Genomic DNA, 22,215 nt, shown 5'->3' on the forward strand with positions numbered 1-22,215 from the left:
ATTCATACAAACTATTTATAAACTACAGGACACGAGACTTTAGGGCATCAACCCCAACACATTCATCTTTGCCGCTTTGAAGTGGACCATCATGTTCAGAACATGTTCACAAACAGATGTGCCTTCCTTCATTTTAGAGTTGAAGATGCATTTTAGAGCTTCATGCTTGAGCTGTCCAGACGATTGTCCGAACATTCCCCACAGAGACTCCATGATCTCACGCGCCGAGACCATAGGCTCATGCTTCTTGGTCAAAACTTCAAGTGGCGTGTTCATCTCATTCGCCCGTGTCCATCTCACGCGTCGAGACGATAGGCTCATGCTTCTTGGTCAAAACTTCAAGCTCGAGCCTTCTTGTTCACCCGTGTCCATCTCTCATAAGCCTCCTGAACATTTCAAGTGGCGTTCTGAGGCGGAATAGAAGGACACTCCTCTGTAAGGACGAACCTCAGGTCATCGATGATTAATATTGTAGTTATCGTGTGTTTCCAACAAGCGTGATTCTCGGTAGTCAACTTATCAGCACTTAAAAGAGTTAATGTGACTGTAGCCATTTCTACATTGCTGAAAATAGAACAAACTTAATGAGTCTATGCAATACCACTTTTAACACCAATTTTAGTTTTAGCAAAATAGTTTCCATGTACCCTAAGTGAAAAATCATCTATTTCGCAATGATGCCCCAACGAGGCAGGACAAAAGTCACCGGTGGGGTGATCAGATACCTCATCACTGGGATGAGACACTCTTAACCATTAGGCAGAAACAACTCTTGTAACTGACCCTAACAATTACCATTTTTTGGTCAAGAATTTTTAACCTTTTTTGGCCCTAGAGTCCTGCTCTAATGAGCCCACCGTAAGGTAAAAGCAGATTAGGACAAGAGACTAAAGCGACCTTATCCTATACAGGAGATCAGATAAAGAGTCGTGCAAAATTTCCATCCTATAGGGGGACACTCCAAGGGTGCCTCGAGGCGATGCACAAAACGTTATCCAACCTAATGAGAGAGATCGTGAGATATGTTGTCACGCGTCCTACTCCCACTTATTATGAACATTCTCTCCATTTACCTTGGTATTGACCTACCCAAACACCATCCTTTAGGGGGACACTCCCAAGGTGCCACGAGGCCAAGGATAGATCTCACGGTGTGAACATAAAGGGAGAAACGTGAAGATATTTAAGTGAAGTATCATATACCCCAAGTACCTCCCACTGAATGTTCTACCTAGGGGTTCATTAACTTAGATGATTTGGCTATGATTTTATCTAAGTCTGTTTAAATTGCTAAAAAAAAAAAAAAAAAAACTCTTGTCTTTGATATTAAACAAGTTCAAGTCAAGTCCCATTAAACTCTTTAACAGACCATCCTCAAATTTTAATGCATGCATCAAATCTATCTAATTCACCTTTCTAGGTAGGTTCCCATGTAGGGTTTTTCCATTTCCGTTAGCTTAAGTAATATAAAATCAATCAATCATTGATTCAACTAACATACACTACGAGGCTTTAGGGCATATACCCCAACACCTTCATCATAAGTTAATGAAGGAGCCAACACTTCAGATTAGTCTCGTCCTTCTTAATTGTTGAGAGAGCCTCGACGCAGTGGGAGGGTTGTGATACAACTTGACCATTACTTGGGTTTAACAAAAACTCAGGATGTCATACCAGATGATGGTTTTGAGGATCAATTATATTATAAACAAGCAATGAATGACGTAAACGAGGACCAATGGGTCAAAGCCATGGACCTTGAAATGGAGTCCATATTCTCCAATTCAGTATGGAAGCTTGTAAATTTACCTGAATGGGTCAAAACCATAGGGTGTAAATGGATTTACAAAAGAAAGAGAGATGTAGTTAGAAAGGTATAGGTCTTCAAAGCTAGACTTGTAGCAAAGGGTTATACCCAAAGGGAAGGGGTTGACTATGAGGAAACTTTTTCCCTTGTTGCTATGCTTAAGTTTATAAGAATTCTCTTGTCCATAGCCACATATTATGACTTTAAGATATGGCAAATGGATATCAAGACTGCATGTCTGAATGGCAATCTTGAGAAGAATATCTTTATGTCTCAGCCTGGGGGGGGGTTATAGCCCAAGGTCAGGAGCAAAAAGTTTGCAAGCTAAATCGATCCATTTATGGGTTGAAAAAATCATCTAGATCTTGGAACATTAGATTTGATACAACGATCAAATCTTTTGGTTTTGATCAAAACGTTGATGAACCTTGTATCTACAAGAAAATCATTAACGATAAAGTAGCTTTTCTAATACTTTATGTGAACAATATCCTACTCATTGAGAATGATGTAGGATACCTTACTGACATTAAGGAATGGATGGCATCCCAGTTCCAAATGAAAGATTTGAGAGAGACGCAATATGTACTTGGGATCCAAATCATTAAGGATCGCAAGAATAGAATGCTAGCTCTGTTTCAAGCAACCTATATCGACAAAATGTTGGCTCGATATTCGATGCAGAATTCTAAGAAGGGTTTATTACCTTTCAGGCATGGGGTTGACTTGTCTAAGGAACAGTGTCCTAAGACACCTCAAGAAGTTGAAGATATGAGATGTATTCCCTATGCCTTAACTGTGGGCAGCTTAATGTATGCTATGCTCTACACTAGGCTAGACATTTATTATGCAATGTGAATTGTTTGCAGGTACTAGTTCAATCCAGGGTTAGACCACTGGACAATGGTTAAGAACATCCTGAAGTAGGGAGCTGTAGTATGGTGTAGTATCAAGCTAGGATGCATTGTAGATTCCATTATGGAAGCTGAGTATATAGTTGCTTGTGAAGCAACAAAATAAGTAGTTTGGCTAAGGAAGTTCCTAAGTGATTTAGAAGTGGCTCCAAATATAGACTTGCCCATCACCTTATACTATGACAATAGTGGGGCAATAGCCATTGCTTATCAATTTACGAAGGCTCTCAAGGCTAAAGTGTATGAAGGTCATCTAAACAGTCTAGGTCTACGAGAAATGTACATTGTATAATCTAGGTAAGTGAAAGATGTGTAATGGATATATGGATGCCCTAGCTTATTGTATTTTTTTTCAATAATCCTGCCTTTGGATTGTGTACAACCCACTGACTAGAGTTTTAGTTCAAGTGGGAGTTTGTTGAGTTTTATGCCCTAAAACTCGTAAATAGTAAATGTTATTAATTGACCGTCATCAATAAATGTTATAGATGTTAAATCGATAAATGTTATTATTTGTATTGTTGTCTATTTTGTCTTAATAACCTCAAATCCAATAAAATAACATCCAAGGCTATCTTATGAGTCTTGAACTATATGTGGAGACATATAGGGATCAATGTTCAAGATACAGCCTAAAGGGTTTATAGTATAGGGATAAGACCAGGTACCTTATCTTGGTAACACTATGCATACGACTCACTTTGTATTTTATACAAACGTAATGATCCAATGTGTTCGTGTAGGTGACATGCGAGTGCAGGTATCCTATGCAATGAGTTTATATGAAACTGGACCGTGAAATAGGAACCACTAAATGTAACATTGTTGACTAGTTTGGTTCCTATTTCAATAGGATGACCTAGGTGACTTAGTCTTAATCTTGATTACCAACTTCTTTTCATGAGGGATTATCCTTTGATTTGCATGGGTGAGGGTGGCCAGATCGTCAACCCAATATGTCTACCATTTTGGGGACAAGATCGAGTGGAGAGCTTGGAACATAATAATACAAGATGGAATTCACTCATTCCCTCCTTGAGGATAAGTAGATGAGTGTTTCCTATAGTGGTGTCTCCGGGACTTGAACAAAGGGTCCTACCTTTTCATTGGCCTAAGAGAAGTTTCCGTTTATTGGTTGGACCATAAACAAGTTGTTCATTAGAGGAGCACTGGTACTTAAGAAGCCCGAGGTAACCCAAAGGTAAAATGGTAGTTTGACCCAGTTTGAGTTACAAACACTCGTGAAGGACTAACTTGCTGGTATTGGTCTATATCCGTGGACACAGAAATATATTTGTAGTGAGAAGCGTGCAACTATGGGTCTTTAGTGGAGTGTACCAAAAGTTAATGAATATTTATTATCGTTGGAGCTTCTGATCTATAGGTTCACCAGGTCCCCTCGTTAGCTCACTAGAGGATACTTAAGAGGGATAATTTTAATTGTTCAAATTAATTTGAGGAAGCTATATATTAATGTGATTAATATATAATTAATTCTGAATATGATCTATAATCAAATTGGAAAGTAATATTTGAATAAGATTCAATTAATTAATTTAAGTGAATTAAATTCACAAAGAATTAATTAATAGAGGGGTTTTGCACGTATACATCGGATGTATATGATTATTAAATGTATACGTTAAATTGGGTTTAACGTATAAGTAGAAATCAAAGTTAAATAAGAGTTATTTAATTAGGTTAATTAATTGGATAACTGTTATTTAATTAAATAGACTAATTATTAAATAAATGTTATTTGATTAATTACAGAAAAGGAAAATATATTGGAAAAGATGCTTGGTCCTTCTCTATATAAAGATCTCCCTATGGCCCTTTTGGAATGCACTAAATACACAACTCTCATTGCAGAGAAACTTTGACAATACACGACTTCTTAGTGTAATTTTGTAGAATTTTCTCTAAGCTATAAATCCTCTCTACTCTACAAAACCTTATTCTCCTCTCCTTCTCTCAACAGTTGGATACCACCTATCCCTCTATTGGAATCCTAAAGAATAACAAGGTAACTCTCGTGATAGTGTTTGAGATCGTTCAAGAAGTCGTTTGTGATCAAAACCGTTTGGATATCCATTCATTGGAATCTTGGAGAGGATTATTCGTGACACTTGGGGAATCTACAAACGTAAGAATCGTTCTAATCCTTTCCCCATTAGCATGCTAGTTTACGTGTTTATCCATTCCGTCTATTACAATGATTTTATTTATTGTAAAAATCGAATCGTTGGATGGAAAACAATCTCACACGAGAGATGCTTCCTCTGTAGGATTTGATCCCTTAGATGGATCCACTATCTTCTCGAGAATGCCTTTGATTTCTTTGTTTGACAACTCTATCAGACCATTAGTCTGGGGGTGGTATGATGTGGCCATACAATGTTTCATAAAATGCGACCCTTCATCACTTATTAAGGCCCTTGGCATTCCATATCTGCTAAAGATGTTCTTTAAAAGGAACTTCTTCACCATCTACCCATCATTAGATGCGGTGGCAATAGCTTCAATTCATTTGGAGACTTTTGGATTGAGTTATATAATTCTAAATATTAAATAAAATAACTTCTTATTTTATTAAATAAATGAATATTGTTTATACATCACAAACCACGAGATTTAGAGCATAATCACCAACGAAAACATACATCAATATGTAGTAAGTTAAGCATGAAGTTAGAGAGAAGAAGAAACATACGTTTGAAGAATCGTTCTTCAAACTTCTCCTAGTCTTCACAATTTCTCAACAAACCAATCTTCCACGAAAAGTAACCATAGGGTCTTCCTTGCTCTTGGCAAGAATCGGTTTGTGGGAAGCGACTTTTGAAAGAGAGAGGGCATCTTGTTGTGGATGAGAGTTTTTCTACAGAGAACTCTTTCTCTGAGAAAATAACTTGAGTGAGATGGTTCTCTAAAAAAGAACTGGCGAGAGATGATGAGGAGATTGATAGAGATGGAAGGAGGTGATAGATTGATATGGGAGGAAGTGGTTTTTCTCTACAAAGACCAACTCTACAAGAAAAAAACTTTCCCCTCCAAAGAAACCCTCACTTCACATTCATTTAGTTAAAATGAAATAAAATTCATTTAATTAAAATAAATAAATAAATAATCAAATTAGTCAATTGATTTTTAATTAAATGTACATTAAATCATATCCAAATGCACATCTCTCTCAAAACCTATGGTTTTCATATGAATCTCATTCATATTTATTAACCTATAGTTTTAATATGAATCCTATTCATATTGATTATTTGAATCATATTCAAATAATAAATCTCCTTCACTATAAATTTTAATTTTGAATCTCATTCAAAATTAACTTTATATTATAATGTACCTATATACATTATATGTAAGGCTATCGCATAGCTCTTCAACGCATCGTTTAGCTCCCAAGCGAAGCTACACAATCGTGTAGTGCCATCTTATAGCGCTTCAACGCATCAACGCCCGTAGCTACACGATCGTCTAGCTTTTCTTCACATCGTCTGCCTAAAGCTAAACAATAGTCTAGCACTGAACCTCAACGACGATATAAACAAAGGCTGAAAACTGGAATCTGCAACTCGGCCTTCTTCACTTGTTTCCTCAATTATAGCTTAATTTCAACTCTAATGACTCCGAATAAATTATAGACTCTTGAGAACACATATAAGCTCATCAAACAAGAGCCAATTAGAAATTTAATCGAGAAATCAAAGAGAAGTTAAAAGCCAAAAAACTAAAAAAAAAAAAACATATCAGTGCTCTTAGAGCTTGATATCAACGTGAACCATCTCAAATCTTTCCCCACTATGCTCTTAGAGCTTTAGGTAGAGTTGTGAGACTCAAGAACAACTTGAAGATGTGAAGAAACAAGAAGATCTCACAGTAGCCCGACTGAAGAAGACAGTTTCTTCTTCAGAAAATTCTCTCAAAATTCTGTATTCCTTTTTTCTCCAACAACTCCGATGAACATGCAAAGAGATGGAGTGCATGGCTTGCAGCTCATGCTTGGAGAATCAAAGTAGAGAAGGTAATGGTTTGTGTATGAGCATAAAGATGATAGTAATGGAGAAAACTCATTTTCCATTTTGTACAACCATGCAAAACGTTTTTTCATTTTCTTTTTAAAATATAAAATGACTTTAAATCATTTTAATTCAAAATTTTATTCTCTTAAATAAATTTCATAAATTAATTTAATATCAAATATTAAATTAATTTTTGCACAATAATCATCTTCATATATTTAAATCATATTTAAATATTTATTCTCTTGTTCCGTTTAATTTGAACGTTTCAAATTAATTTCTCAAGCTATCCTAAAGCTTATCCATTTACGAGCTAATAAGGGGACCTCGCATACCTACAGATCATGGGCTCTAACGATTCGAGATTAATCGGCTAAACTCATTAGACCGATCTAACCCCTTGTTCAAGACCCAGAATCAGCACTTGAAGGGAACAACCTCTCTACTAACCCTAATCGGGTAGGAGTGAATTCCCTCTTGCACCCTATGTTCCCAACTATTCATCTGGTCTTATCCCCAAAATGGTAAGCTTATTGAGTATAGGCAATTTGGTCTACTCTCAACGTTTGCAAATCAAAGGATAATCCTAAACAAACAGGAGTTCATAGTTAGCTCAGGACTAAGGTTAAGTTACCTAGGTCATTGCTTTGAAATAGTCAGCCTTAAATAGTAAACAGCGTTATAAAGTAAGAGTGACAGGTTTCGTGGTCTGATCTTGCACAAAAATCATTTGCATAGGACATCTGCACTCCTCATGTCTTAACATGCACGAATTAGGATCACTTCGTATGTAGCACTTTACAACTCTTTGTAACAACTACAGAGTAGGCCGCATCCAATAGTGTTACCAGAATAAGGTACCCAACCTTATTCATATACTATAGATCATTTTGACTATTTACTCGAATCTGATCCACTTGTATGTCTCCACATAAAGTTCAAGTATTCATATAATAGTCAAGGGACTTAGGTTTATTGGATTTCTAGAAATCAATATATTCAACAACAACTTTATCGAATTCTCAGAATAAGTTCTAATGTTTACAAACCACGAGTTTTAGGACATAAAACCCAACAACCAAAATTAGGCACCTAACCTTATTTATATACTATAGATCATTTTTTACTATTTACTCGAACTTGATCCACTTTTATGTCTCAACATAAAGTTCAAGTACTCATATAATAGTCAAAGGACTTTTAGGTTTATTGGATTTCAAATAAGCAATATATTCAATAACAACTTATTGAATTTTCAGAATAAGTTCTATTGTTTAGAAACCACGAGTTTTAGGACATAAAATCCAATAAACTCCTACTTGGACTAAAACTCCAGTGGTAAACTTATATATCCAATATATAAGACGGAGTTTCTAAGTTTCATAGAGAAATAAAATAAATTAGGGCACCCATACCCATGGTTTACCATTCGATATCCCATACCCGATATTTCTCCCACTTGCCCTAGGTTATTAACCTAGTGTTCCTAGTCTTACTAGGTGATTCTTAAACACTTTAGCCGAGAGAATCATTGTAAACATGTTAGTGTACAATAGGTATTTGATTAAACTTTATGAGGAATGCATTCATTGATACTATTTTAATATATGTATGTATGTATCATTTATACAATTGATATATCATGATTTTAATTGTGTCATGATGGAAGTTATTTTGTTTTCACTCATATTAGTTTGATTTTGATGGTTAAATTTAGGTTTTGACATTAATTTTTTTTATGTTTTAATTTTTTATTTGATTCTGATGGTATATTTTAATTGTATTAATAATGTCAACTAATATAACAAAATATAAAGTATATCAATTAATTTGTTCTATTTTTAAAATTTTGATATGGTTTTGATGACATGTAAGTTACATTTAATTTGGTATCTCAAGCGTGTACATATATGCTTCAAATTTCATATATGAGTGGACTTATATATCATATTTAAAGAGAAAGAAAAGTATATCAACGATATTGTTGATATACCAATTACAAAGTATAGCATTCAAAATGATACACTTAAATATAATATTTGTATTTCAATTTTATATAAGGACTAATTCAAATGCATTTCATGTTATATCATTAATATATCAATAATTTGTACTAAATATAACATTAGCATATCAATAATTTATCAACACTATGCAAAATTCATTTAAAACTTAACAGTGGTGTATCATTAGTATATTAATAGTCATTAAACATTTACTTCAAGTATATCATTGGTGTATCAATAGTATTCCAATCACATTAATTCTCAATTAAATTTTAAGCATAACATTGATGTATTAGTACTATATCAACGTCAATTCAAAATTAATTTCAAGTATAACATTGGTCTATCATTAGTAATCAATACTTCTTAAAAACACATTTGTTTCAATATATCAGTAATAGATAACCACTCTTTCAATATTCAATTTCAAGTGTAACATTGATGCCAACATAATTTACCAACAAAATGAATTGAACCATTATAAGTTGATGAAAATGTACTAAAATAAGTACTTTAAAACAAATGAATAAAGATTCAAATTAAGTCTACAAGTAATAGCAAATGGATGAGCACTTGCTGAGTAATAAGTTTGGTATAATGAATGTTAAATAATTGTATGATTGACTATTTTATCAAACATAAAATATATCAGTGAACTAATCGATATATCAAACATAAAATATATCAGATATATTATTGATATACATATGATATACGACACTAAAGATGATAAAATTGGAATAATAAAAAGGGTGGCGACTTCCTTTCTATGTTTGGATAAGGTAAAGCACATGTTGTGTACTTGATGAAACATATCCATTAAGAAAAAGAAAAAAAGACAAATACTTTTTCTATATTGAATATGTGATTAACTTGATTATAATTGAACGCACTAAAATATAATGCCCTTTTAAAATATATCTGAGCAAATCTTTTTTGTTACTTAAAAATAAAGTTCATTTTAGGTCAAGCTATAAAATTGTTTTAAAATATAATATCCTACTTTCAATATTCATTTTTAAAACTGTTCCTAAAAAATGTGAATATATGGCTAATGAAAGGCTGATGTTGTTAGGAGGGCAAATTAAGTAATTTAAATTTAAAAATAAATTATTAAGCAATTGTAAATATAATAATCAGACTCAAAATATTAATAAATAATATAAGAAGATTTGTATTAATAAATAATATGACAAAATTTAGATCTAACTCTCAGAATCGACTATATTAAAGATGTTAAAAAAATTTGACTCGAAAAATCCGATCAACCCAACACAATTATATAAATATGGATTGGATTCAAATAAATGAAAATTTCATGAGTTGAGTTAGTTTATGAGTTCACCTAAATAATTCAAACTAATCTGATCTTATTATTAGTTTTAAAACGTATGTTTTTTTAAACTTTCAATATAATTATATATACATCTATTTATTTAAACTTTGCTTAGTTTCAAGATTTTTTTAAAATTATTTATTATCCAACAATTATTAAAAAAATGGTACTTTGGAAATAACTTTCTATCATATAGATTGAAATTGATTTGCTAATCTTAATTCAGTATGTGAAAATAATTAAACAAATTCTTTTATATATGAACATGTTACTTCTTTTCGAAACAAAATTTTAAGTAATGATTCTGAGTAACCTGAACCAACTTAACTCAAATGTTTCATGGTCGGATTGGGTCCATGATTTAATAAGAAATGTTTGGGTTGAAGAAATTTACAACTCAAACGATTAGGTTGAGTCTAAAATGTATTTCAACCCAACCTAACCCAATCCACGAAGTCCCCTAGACTATATCGCTAATTGAAATCTATCAACAATAGAGTCTATTATTAATTTTGATATTTTTTTAAAATACTGTTAAATACTTAGGCCCTGTTTGGTAACCATTTGGTTTTTTATTTTTGTCTTTTGAAAATTAAGTCTATTTTCTTCCTATTTCTTACCATGATTTACATTTTTTAAGTACAATGGTTGAATTCTAAGCTCAACTCCAAAAACAAAAATAATTTTTTAAAAACTACTTTTTTTTTCAAAATTTGGCTTGGTTTTTTTAAATCATTGGTAAAAATAAGATAACAAATGAAGAAATTTAGAGGTAGAAATAGTGTCTATAAACTTTAAAAATAAAAAACTAAAAACCAAATCCCAAATTGTTACTAAATAGGACTTTAATTATTAACCTTTAGTGTAAATTATTTGTGAGTATACAATGGAAGAAATTAATGAATGTAAATATTACGGTTTTTTGTGTATATATATATAAAAGTATAAATTTGGGTAGGAAGATTTGAATCAACATCTAAGTAATAACTGAGGTAAACTCTTGTTTGGCCAATTTTATATGATCAATATCATTTAATAAGTTTTGATCATTTTTTTTAAAGGAATAAGTTCTGATGATTATTCTTACTCCAACCTATGCCAATAAATAATTTAAATTTTTCCTTAGGCTTGCAAGAAGCTATTTATTATATTTACTATCTAGTCATCACTAAAGATATGAGATAAATTGATAAAATACTTTTTCCACACTTCTGATATCATTAAGGATATTGAGATAAATGAATAAAATATATATTTTCTCCTTACTTCTTCAAGAGTGACGACTAATTATGGTAGTCACATTTTCATGAAAAATTTAGGGCATATTTGGTTCGCGATCTAGATATTGTCTCATGTTTTCATATTCATTGAATTTAATAACTATATGTTTGGTAGACAACTCAAATTCTTTCTGAGGAACTATTTTCAAATTCTATGATCCAAATTGTGTAAATTCTGATAACAACATTTTTATGTTTTCTTTGTAACCATAATTTGAATTCTAAAATTTAAAATGCAGAATTATATTAAATAAAGATAAAAATATTTAGAAATATAGTATGTCATGTTATAAATATCATTTTTTTTAATAAAATTAAAAAATGTATTGTGTAAAGTATTAAAAATTAAATTATGTTAAATTCTAAGTTTGGTTCATATAGTTTGGATAAAGTTAAAAGTCGGTCTATATGATTCTAAAATTTAGAATTTAGTTTCTATGATTTGATATAAATTCATATATTGTCCCTATAATTTGTTAAATCCTCCTAATAGTTTCTAACATAGGGACTATTTATTATGATGTTTTTATCAAACCATAAACTATAAGACTTAAATTTTAACTTACTCCAAACCATGGGCTAAAATTTCATATTTTCCTATAAATTACAAAATATTACAAAACAATAGTTATGGAATCTTTTTAACATAAAACATGTTCATAAATAAATTAATGATAATTTTAGTCAACTAATATTTAGTGGATAACTACAACTAGTTTACAATTGTCTAAATTATAATTAAATTTTTGAATTATGCTACCAAACACATATTTGAAAACATGAAATACAACTCTATTTTTATTTAATCCCTTATTTTATTAAGATAATTATTTTAATAGGTAAAATTGCTGAAAATATTTTAAAATATAGTAAAATGTTACTATCTATCGGTGGGTTCGAATTCTCCTTCTCACTTCACAGATCATGGGTTTAAATCCCAGGTGTAGCAAGCATTTTTTTTTTATATATTTCATTATTACTTAATTTTGCAATATTTAAATATTAGTTTACTTTTAATTTAAATTTTCCAATATTTAGATTTATGTACCATTTAAATTTTCAATAGATATATATTTTCCTAAAAAAATTGAATTTTGATGCAATATACACGTTTATATATAAAATTTTATAATTTATAATCTTTTTCACTCAACAATTACATAATATTATATCTGAGTTCGATTTTAATCAACATTATTTAAGGCAAATGATATAAATGAAAAATAATATTGTAAATCAAAATTGAGTAGCATTTGAAGTAAAAAAACATTTATTTTATTATTGTTAATTTTGCATCAGAACTTATTTATATTTGATAATGTAAATGTCTTGTAATTATTTTTTTATATTCTAATACATACTATATATTTTTTATTTAATTTACCTAATTAAATTATATTTAAATTATAAATTAAGAAAAAAGTTAAGGGAAAAAAATACAAAAAAACAAGAAACAAGAAATTATCAAACAAACTCGACTCATTTGGTAACCATTTGGTTTTTTATTTCTGTTTTTAAAAATTAAGCATAGAGACATTATTTCCACTTCCAAAATTTCTTCTTTAATTATCTATTTTACCAATAATTTAAAAAGCAAACCAAAATTTGAAAACCAAAAAAAAAAAAATTTAAACTTATTTTTGCTTTTGGACTATGGCTAAAAATACAATCATTGTACTTAATAAATATGCAAATCATTATAAGAAACGGAAAGAAATAAACTTAATTTTCAAAAACCAAGAACAAAAAACGAAATGGTTACCAATGACCATGTTTTTGTTTCTTTTTTTTCCCCTCAAGAAACAGAAAACATAAATAGTTATCAAACATAATCTTATTTCTAGTTCTTCAATGAAAAATGGAAATGTTACGAAAGGAACCCTAATATTTCACTGTATTTTTACACTTTCTGAGGGGAAAAGAGAAATATGGGAACAAATGGTGAAGCTTTATCCTAACTCGAACGAAATATTGATCTCATCCTTTCAAATGTATAGAAAATCTGGCAGAAAATGAATTGAAGTTCCTAGATTACAGAATATTCAAAAGGGTTTTGTTTAAAAGAACCCACTTATTTAAGTTCTGTTCATAATCTATGAAGAATGTACATGTAAAGGAAACAAAACACTTGACATTTCACAGATGAAAATGATTGTGACAGGAATTCAAATGACTCTAGTAGACAGTCCATACCATTTATAAAAGCTTACAACAAATGCCAAACCAAATTAGAGTTTCACTATCACACTTAAAACACAAAGCAACATGTACATTATTGATTACGTCATCGCTTAAAAACTTGCAAGAGATTATTCTACATGATGATATAATATATGATACCATTCTGATCCTTGTGCTTGGTAGATGGACTTTGGTATTTGTAGACATCATCTTCCCTTAAAGCTCCAACACCAAGTCTATAATGGAAACAACAAAACCTGATGAGTTCCATCAAAAACATCAAAATAATCTTCATTCAAAGTGCATTTCCATTCAATAGTTGAGAAATCAGAACTAAAGAGACAAAAAGTAAGGAAGAGTTCTGATGGATTCCTCAAAACAATCCAAACTTTCCATAGTTTTGGATTGCTTTTAGTTTGTAAGTCCAAATTTCATATATGTTTACCAGATGAAGATGTTTATCACATACATTTACTTTTGAATATTGGAAGACTGATTTTCTACTCTATCCTAACACTTGCACATGATAGAGATAAGAGAGAAGTATGTTGTCACCTTGTGCAGGAACAGTTAATCTGAGTAATTGATAATTAAACATATCAAAGGGTTAAGCTTAATAGTTAAACATTGAAGATGATTCTTCAAACTAGTGAATATGAAATGACTCACACTCTGCATCTGTCTTGATCCAGTGCCCTCTGTTTGCACTTGAGGTATCAACCCCATAAAGGGGCAAGCCCAAGTTGGTCTTCCAATAACACATTTCCTCTTTTGAGATGAATTCCTGACAATACGTTATTCGATCTTCCACTCTGTTCATCACACGTCCATTATTGAAGTTATCGAAAGACGCATTCTCGAAGATGTATTTTTGGGACTTTCGGCCTTCGTCTGTAGCAGTAGAGGTTTCAGGGTGTATTTTTCTATGGAACCTACGTAGCACCTGAATATCAAAATAATACACTCAAAAAGCTTGACAAAGAAAGAAACTGATTTTTAGTTGAATGAGTGTGTGTCAGAGGCACCAAGTGCTACGAATGAGTTCTATGTTTGGATCACATGAAAATACTTTTGGAAAAAGTCAAAAGCAAGCACCTCACAGTGTTCTGTGAGAAGAATCTTCTTGAGTACTTTACCTGAAAACACTTCAAAAGTACTGTTTTGAGTTTAAACCAAATGTCAAAGTGAATTGTTATTAACTTTGTAACTATGCACTTTTTACTAAGATGCTTGTAACTGAAGTAGTAATTTTTGCTGAAAGCACTTATTTTAAAACTACTCCTGGGATCAAGTGTTATGCATGCATGACATATGTGTGTCTCTATCAGAATCTCTCTTCATTTTTTGCCTGATGAATCACAGTGGACATTCAAGAATATTAATTTCAATAAGTAATAAGTAATAATAATAATAATAATAATAATAATAAAGTTCTTTTCAAAATAATAATAACAATAATAACAAGAATAATGATAATAAAGCTATTGAAAACTAACCTTTTGGAGTTTCTTCTTGGTTGAATATGAATCACCTGAGTCATATGTGCTTGAACCATGTGAAGAGGTACGAAGTTTCTTAAGCATCTTTTTCACAAAGCTTAGTGCAGATTTATTTGAATGCTTGACTAACACCTCCTTTTTCTCAAAGTTCAGTTTGGAACTCTCATTTGCTGTTATAGTCCCTTGGAACAACTCTGAAGATGAAGGTTTTTCCTTCCTCATATCTATCATCTTGTCCGGAAGTTCAATTGTAGATCCAAATAGATATCCCTGAAGTGGACATGTTAGAGTCTTCCCATCATTTTCATCTTCGGTTACTTCTGTATGCTTGCCTGCAAGTGTGATAATACTAGCATGGCTTGTCCTCCCAGGTGATTGATCACAACAGTCTTCCTTAGTTTCAGATTCAAGAAATTTTTCCAACTCATAATTTATCAGTTTTAGGTCATCCTCTGTCACCTCATCTGGCAACTCAATCATGTTTTCAAAAGCCAAGGAGAATGTTGGTGTTGCAGGTTCAGAACCCAGAGTTCCAATAGTGAGGAACCCATGGAAAATATCAGATGAATTAGATAAGTCCCCACATTTTTCCAATATATTGTTGGCTTCAACTCCAAAAGATGATTGTTCATAATCCTGACTATGGGGCTGCACGGTTCTGCAACCGAAACCTGGCTTCAAATAGATGTCTTCATCATCAACTGGTGTTTGTAATGACAGGCACATGCATGGGTTTGCTGAAACCAAAGAAAAAAAGAGTTCAACATTTCTGGAGTCAACCATGATTTCTTTTAATAAAATAGAAACAAAATCCCCTTTTGTTCATTAGTGAGACAGCGTAACTTGAATGTCCTTTTCTTATTTCCCTTCTACTTCTGGCAAGAGTACACAGTGGACCAATCTAAAAGTAATGTTACTCGGAAGTTTCAACAGTAGAGAAAGAGGCTTGAGAGTGAGAGGTTCCTACAGGTTCCCAGGTGGCCCCAACTTCTGAGAGAATGAAACCGTAATGTTTCTTTGAAACATCATGTTTGGCCATACTTCAGGCTTCAGCTAGACTGATTACCACGGTACGAAATGTTGAGAAATTGCAAGATTATATAGTCATGATGTTGTGAGGGTAACCTTTGAGGTTTTACATTTCTAACTTTGTTCTTGTAACCGTTCTTGTTCCCTAATTTAAGAAGTTTTCAACTAGTATACAACAAATCTTGGTATACACCAACCGGAAAAATCCCGACAGCAGAACTTGAATTGTACATCTTAATCATCATGGATGTACTATGTATGATCTGCTCATTTTTCTTGTTAAGATATGAATTATGATCAGAAATAAAAGTGTGAGGGAAAGAGGTTGTTAAAATACCAATTGTGAAATCCTTGACCGACTCGATTCCACTTTGCCAAAATTTGTTGTGCATCCATCCTAATAACTGCAGGAATGAAAGGCAACATTAATGGATGGGATGTTAAAGGGTATAAATCTTGAAGTGTATAGACTCTTCACTTACCTTCATTTTTTAAGCTCTCTTCAAAGACTTGATTCTTAGTTGTTTAGCTTGTCATAGGAGGCATAAATAGAGGACATTTGTTAGGTTTAGATATTTGAGGAAAATATAGCCTTAACAATTAAATATCCCAGAAGGGAAGTAAAATGCAGATTAATTTCCCTTTTAACTGTTGATGAGTTGGAATTCAGTGGATTCCTAGAATGATCTTAAAGAAGTGAGCAAATAAAACATATAGAAAGTTACAAAACTTTTGGTTGGCAATTCTTTTCAACATCAAATCATGTGGACAAATAGGAGAGTTGTTTGAGAACTCCAATTTGAAGGTTATAGTGTGATGAATTTGCATACGTGCCAAGATTAGGTTGCACAGATACACTATTGAATTGAATGTGTAGTTATCCTCCATGGACATACTAAAAAAGAGAGAATAGGTATGCGTATCTTTTTTCAAACAAATTTGAACTATAATGGTTGACAGAATCTCAGAATTGCTTATATCACAAAAAGTACTTTATATGGAAAGCCTACTAAGCCATTCTAGATAGAATGAGAGAGAAGTTATGCTTGTTTGATATTGTTGGCTGCAGAGATGATTAACACAAATGATCATGACCATGGATATTTAAGGGTCCCAAATAGGTATGTTTTCAGACTTTTTAGTTCTTTGCTCCCCACTAAAAAGATTATTGTTAGGTTCACCAGTTCCACTATGTAGCAAAATGCTGATACTGATTCATTTTAATCTAACTTCTAGCTTTAGTATCCTTCAAACGTTGCATGATTGAGTCATTGGTTATCTACCTGAGATTCCTTCATCTACAAAAATAGAAATGTCAGGGACTTGAACTCCCAACATCAAGAGGAGTACAAGTTAAACTCAATTTAGCAAAACGTCAGCATATACATTATACACTTAAGGTTTAAACTATATCATAGTTGAAGATGTATTAGCTGATCTATTCATTCTCTTAAAACCCTGTTGATCATTATCCAAACAAGATAATTTTACTAACTATCTAAAGTCACTAATTGACCCAAAAGCTTAAACTGATGGGTGAAGGTAAATTTAATATTATATTATTTAAAACTCCCTCTCACTTGTGGGCATAAAATATATAGAAGACCCAACAAGTGGAAATCAATATTAACTGGGGAGGAAATAATATTGCAATGGTAAGTTTGAATACAAGACCTTCTGGACTACTTGCCTGCTACTATCTTAAATCACCGATTTGACTCAAAGCCTTAAGTTGATGGGTGAAGGTAAATTTAATATTATATCATTTAGCAGATTAGAAGTTTAAACTCAGCTTGCTATCATTTTTTGCCTGTAGGCTTATCAGATCCACAGCATAACCTAATGATATACATCGGCTGTTCAACTAAAGCCACAAATCAATAATGACTCAATACCATATTATTGATTCCTTTCAAATTACCAATTAAGCCAACATATTCATGTAAGAGTTTACTTAATAGTTTGTTAAGATAATGACATAAATCGGCTTTGATTGGTCTACTTCTAATATCAGAAAGCAACTCCAGATTAGAGTTCCTAGATTTAGCATTTGTACGTAATCTCTCCTATCAATTACATATAGCAGTTTAATAATTGAAGGTTATCTTTCTCCATCATGATCTTAAGCTCAAATCAAGATGGGACAATCGTCTGTCTACCTTACCCATACTCAGACCGACATAAGCTAAATTATTCAAATTTAAGTACAATCCTTCCATTAGGTGAGAAGTTTACTCAAATCACCACCAAATGGCTTCATAGCTGGAAGTGTTTAACTGGATTTCTCAGATTGATTGTATTATATTTAATGCTAAATTCCTGCTATTCAGGGATGGTTCTGATATGTTTCTTGTGTTCTTGTTCATGGATGAGAAAAAGAGACGTGACAAGTGCTTTCTTGTGCAATAAACACTCCATCAATATGTTAGTTAGAGCTAATACCAGTAGGCTTCATTCTGATAAAAGCTAGTTAAGTTAGTACCTATCAGTTTCTCAATTGTGGCAGTCATTTTTTTTTCTCCTGACTCTTCGATTTTAAGAGAGCTGGATGATTAAATTCCATTGGCTTTATTTGCTATTTTTTTTTTCGAAATCATTGAATTAAAAGTAGAAAGTGAATTCTCAGCAGGTTTCCAAATATGACAACCTACAAAAGCATAGCTTCTTTTTCATCCTAGAAGTTACTATTAAAGACATGTGAACATGTTCTTTCCAACCATCATTGATAACTATGATTGATTGGGGGTTGACAAGCTTGCCAATCTGCCATCAAAATCTACCAATTAGCTTTAAGTGGGTAAGTTAGCATCCTTATTTTCAGCTAAGCAACAAGTTACTATGAAACAAAATGAGTTGCCTCATTTGGAGAGCAGCAGAAAGGGCATCCACTCTGAAACAAATGCAAAACTGTGTAAAATGTGAGTCATTTCGTGGGGTAGGCTGTAGCTGGATCCATGCATGATCAGGCGTGGACATGTGAATTCCACGTGGAAATCTAGAAATTGGGGAATTTCTAAATTCCCCATTCCCAATGGGGATGAACACATAATCTATTGATATACTGTACCCTTGAATTCAGAATTCTGGCTGTGTTCCATAGGTCCAAAATTGTTCATCTAACATCCCGGTTGATAACCATTTGGTTTTTGAAAATTGTATTTGTTTTCTTACAACGACTTTCATCTATCCTAACTAAACATTTGTATTCTAAACCAAATTTCAAAAACAAAAAAGGTGTTTAAACTAGTTTTTTTACTCTTCAAAATTTGACTTGGGTTTTTTAATACACTCCTAAAAATAGATAACAAAAGAAAAAAAAAAAGAAATCAACTAAGAAATATGGACACAGATACAAATACGTTGGGGATACACTCTTGGTTAAGAAGCATAGACACAGACATGACGCTACAGTTTTTTATGCATGCGTATATTTCTTTTTTCCAATCTATGTTAAAAAAAGTTTTTTTTTTTTAAAAAAAATCTTATTTTAACATATAATTGATTTGGGCTTTAAATATCGGTCCAACATAAAAGGTTTGACCATTTTTTCTTTAAAATATTTTCTAGACATGCCAGGAAGGTCCTAGACGTGTCCCCACGTGTCTGTAATTAAAAATAAATAAATAAATAAATATAGGAAACGAAAATTTGTGTGTCGGACAAGTGTCCGGAACGTGTCCGAAAGTGCCTGACTTGAACACTTTGCCTAAAATGGAGTGTCCATGTTTCATAGGAAATCAATAAGTAGAAGCAGTGCTTATAAGCTTAATTGATAAAAAAATCAAGACCTAGAAAACAAATGGTTATCAAAAGGGACCTAAGTTATCAAAGATTCGATCTTATACAAAATAAAGAGAGAGTTACAGCTTCTATTAGAAATCCAAATTGGTGTAAGTTAAGTGATAGCTTTCAAGTAGCAAAGCCAGGTTCATGATTTGAAGCACCAAGATAAATGTGAATGCATTGCAAGTTAGAACTGATGTCGACAACACTGTCATGGTTCCCTCAGCAGTAGAGGGAGGTGACTATAAGTTTCTCAATGCCAAATATTGTAGAGTCATGTGCAAATTAATTTTCTTAGATTTGAAGATGTAATTATTTCACTCCTAATTCAAGTTAGACAGTCAATTTCAAATGGGAAGTTTGAATTTCAAATGTCTAACCAAGAAGCCAAGTATCGCGAGAAAAATGAAATTTCCTGCTTCTACACTTAACCTTCACGACCATTTGAAACAACTATCATCACTTATTGCTTATCCTTACCAGTGTTTCTTTCTTCCTAAATTCTTGCTTGGGTTTGTACTTCAAGAAACCAAAGGTGTAGGTTTACTGACAGTTAACTACCTTATCTTGTCCTTCTTGCCTCCTTGCAATTTTATTGTTATCCCTTTACTATTCACATGAACCATATAGCATCTAGGTTCTTTGTATAAAACATTTACTTGTCTGAAGATTGTTAATGATATACAACATGCTACATTTCATAACAAGTAACATTCAACATCTCACATGCAGGACACATTTGTTCCAGGAAAACAAAAAGGAAAAAAATAAATAAATAACTAGATGACATACTGGGAGAAAGATGAGTAGAAGCAACTTGAAGGTTGAACTGGGCCAGAGATTTCAGATTCCAAATCCTATCTCTACTCGAATGCTGCCTAGGTGGGCAGCATTTGAAGCTGATAAAGAATATGCATTGGCAGTGAATTCAATCTCAATCTCATCCCTTGTCCATCCCTTTGGGGTTTGTAGGTATATGCTGGAGTAGATTACAAACAGCTGAGCAAAAGAAAGCTATTGGTATTGGATTTACTTCCACTTGAGTGCATTATAACATGAACAAATTCAACTAGAAAGACACAGGACTAAACTGTTTATGAAGAAATACCAAATAAAGAATGGCCAATATCATGAAAATTATGAACACTGTAAAGCAAGACGATAATATACTTTCTCGTAACTTAAAACAGGAAAAGGGCAAAAGAACATACTCATCTTTGATCATTTTCATACTTCATAACTCAATACCTTTATTAAATGTCCGTCTAAATTGACTCCTCACCTCATTTTTTTCCTACATCCTTTGAGTTCAAGAAAAGATTTCTAGTCAAGCAACTGTAGAAGCATATAATCCTTTTTCTTGACACCACTATTCCTTCTACTTCTACATTCATTACTTCGACTTTACCCTAAAGTTTGTTAAATATCAACATTCTTTATCATACAGATTATAGTTTGGAGATCCTATTCTTATGTAGATACTGACAGTACAATAGTAAATAGCAACAGTTCTCCTTAGAAACAGTTTTTATTCAGATTCTGTATAAACTATGTTTGAACTGTTGACAATGGTCCCTTCGTGAAGAAATCTCCCAAAAATTTCGTAAAATCAAAGTTCTTCGATGTCGAAGAAGGGAGTGAACTCACATTGAACGAAGGGAAAAATGGAATCGAACCCTTCATTGCTCATCGCCGATCAGAGAGGATTCTTGGAAACTTTCCCGGGAAATGAAGAATCCGATGGAAAATACTGTCGCCGTCCTTTCTCTCTCTGTGTTTAAAAACTAATAAAGAAATTTGATTATACTAATTTTTTAGGACAAATGGATCAATCATGATATAAACAAATGAAAATCCAGATTAGTTCTAATGAAAGAAGTTAATTGACCCAAATAAATTGATTAATAGGGTAGGAAAGACAAACCCAATAAAAATATTTCTTATATCAATGAAAAACAGTAAAGTTTTCATTTTTAGAACTACCCATCAAAAAAAATAATTGAAATTTGTTGGGTTTTGTTTGTTTTAGGAAGATTAAGCGATGAATCTTTTCTTAATTACAACTTGAAAGAAACAAATTAAAAATCAATCAAAATGTGCTGTTCAATATTTTTCTTAATTAGAGGTGAAATTACTGTAATATCTGACCTGCGAAAAATAGGAAAAACAAATCAATTCCACTATTGTCACAGCGCACATTCCAACGAATCAAATCCTTTTCTAATCAACTCTGTGGATCACACATTCCAAGAAACGCATCAGGATTAAAAGGGAATTTTATTACGTCTATTAGGTGATTGAATCTCTGAATCTTATCGGGGGAGAAGGGAAGAAATTGAAGAATCA

General features: G+C 32.2%; 1 protein-coding gene across 8 annotated transcripts; it reads right to left on the reverse strand.

Moving 5' to 3' along the window:
- Positions 1-13,488: 13,488 nt before the first annotated feature.
- On the reverse strand, positions 13,489-22,156 carry LOC120082983 (regulator of nonsense transcript protein). Of its 8 annotated transcripts, none has more exons than XM_090317223.1 (8): positions 22,018-22,156; positions 21,517-21,640; positions 20,662-20,868; positions 16,569-16,615; positions 16,424-16,490; positions 15,055-15,794; positions 14,228-14,501; positions 13,489-13,794 (listed from the first exon to the last, which is right to left on the reverse strand). In XM_090317223.1, exons 4-8 carry the CDS (start codon positions 16,572-16,574, stop codon positions 13,775-13,777), a joined length of 1,107 nt encoding a protein of 368 aa, XP_090173349.1. In that variant the 5' UTR covers positions 16,575-16,615; positions 20,662-20,868; positions 21,517-21,640; positions 22,018-22,156; the 3' UTR covers positions 13,489-13,774. The 8 variants fall into 8 exon arrangements, with proteins under 8 accessions (XP_090173349.1, XP_090173341.1, XP_090173351.1 ...); XM_090317215.1 differs by having other exon boundaries at positions 21,517-21,653; positions 22,018-22,155; XM_090317225.1 differs by lacking the exon at positions 22,018-22,156 and adding an exon at positions 21,118-21,170 and having other exon boundaries at positions 21,517-21,677.
- Between the last annotated feature and the right edge of the window lie 59 nt (positions 22,157-22,215).

This window comes from Benincasa hispida, chromosome 1 (assembly GCF_027475165.1).
Source record: "Benincasa hispida cultivar pf3 chromosome 1, pf3_genome.v1.1, whole genome shotgun sequence".
Taxonomy (NCBI): Eukaryota; Viridiplantae; Streptophyta; class Magnoliopsida; order Cucurbitales; family Cucurbitaceae; genus Benincasa; species Benincasa hispida.

What these genes read in the sequence shown, in the direction of transcription:
- LOC120082983 (XM_090317223.1), bottom strand. An exon ending in GGTCAAGGATTTCACAATTG is followed by an intron (nt 15,795 to 16,423) that starts GTATTTTAACAA and finishes CTTTGGTTTCAG; the next exon opens with CAAACCCATGCATGTGCCTG. An exon ending in CCAAGAAGAAACTCCAAAAG is followed by an intron (nt 14,502 to 15,054) that starts GTTAGTTTTCAA and finishes TTTGATATTCAG; the next exon opens with GTGCTACGTAGGTTCCATAG.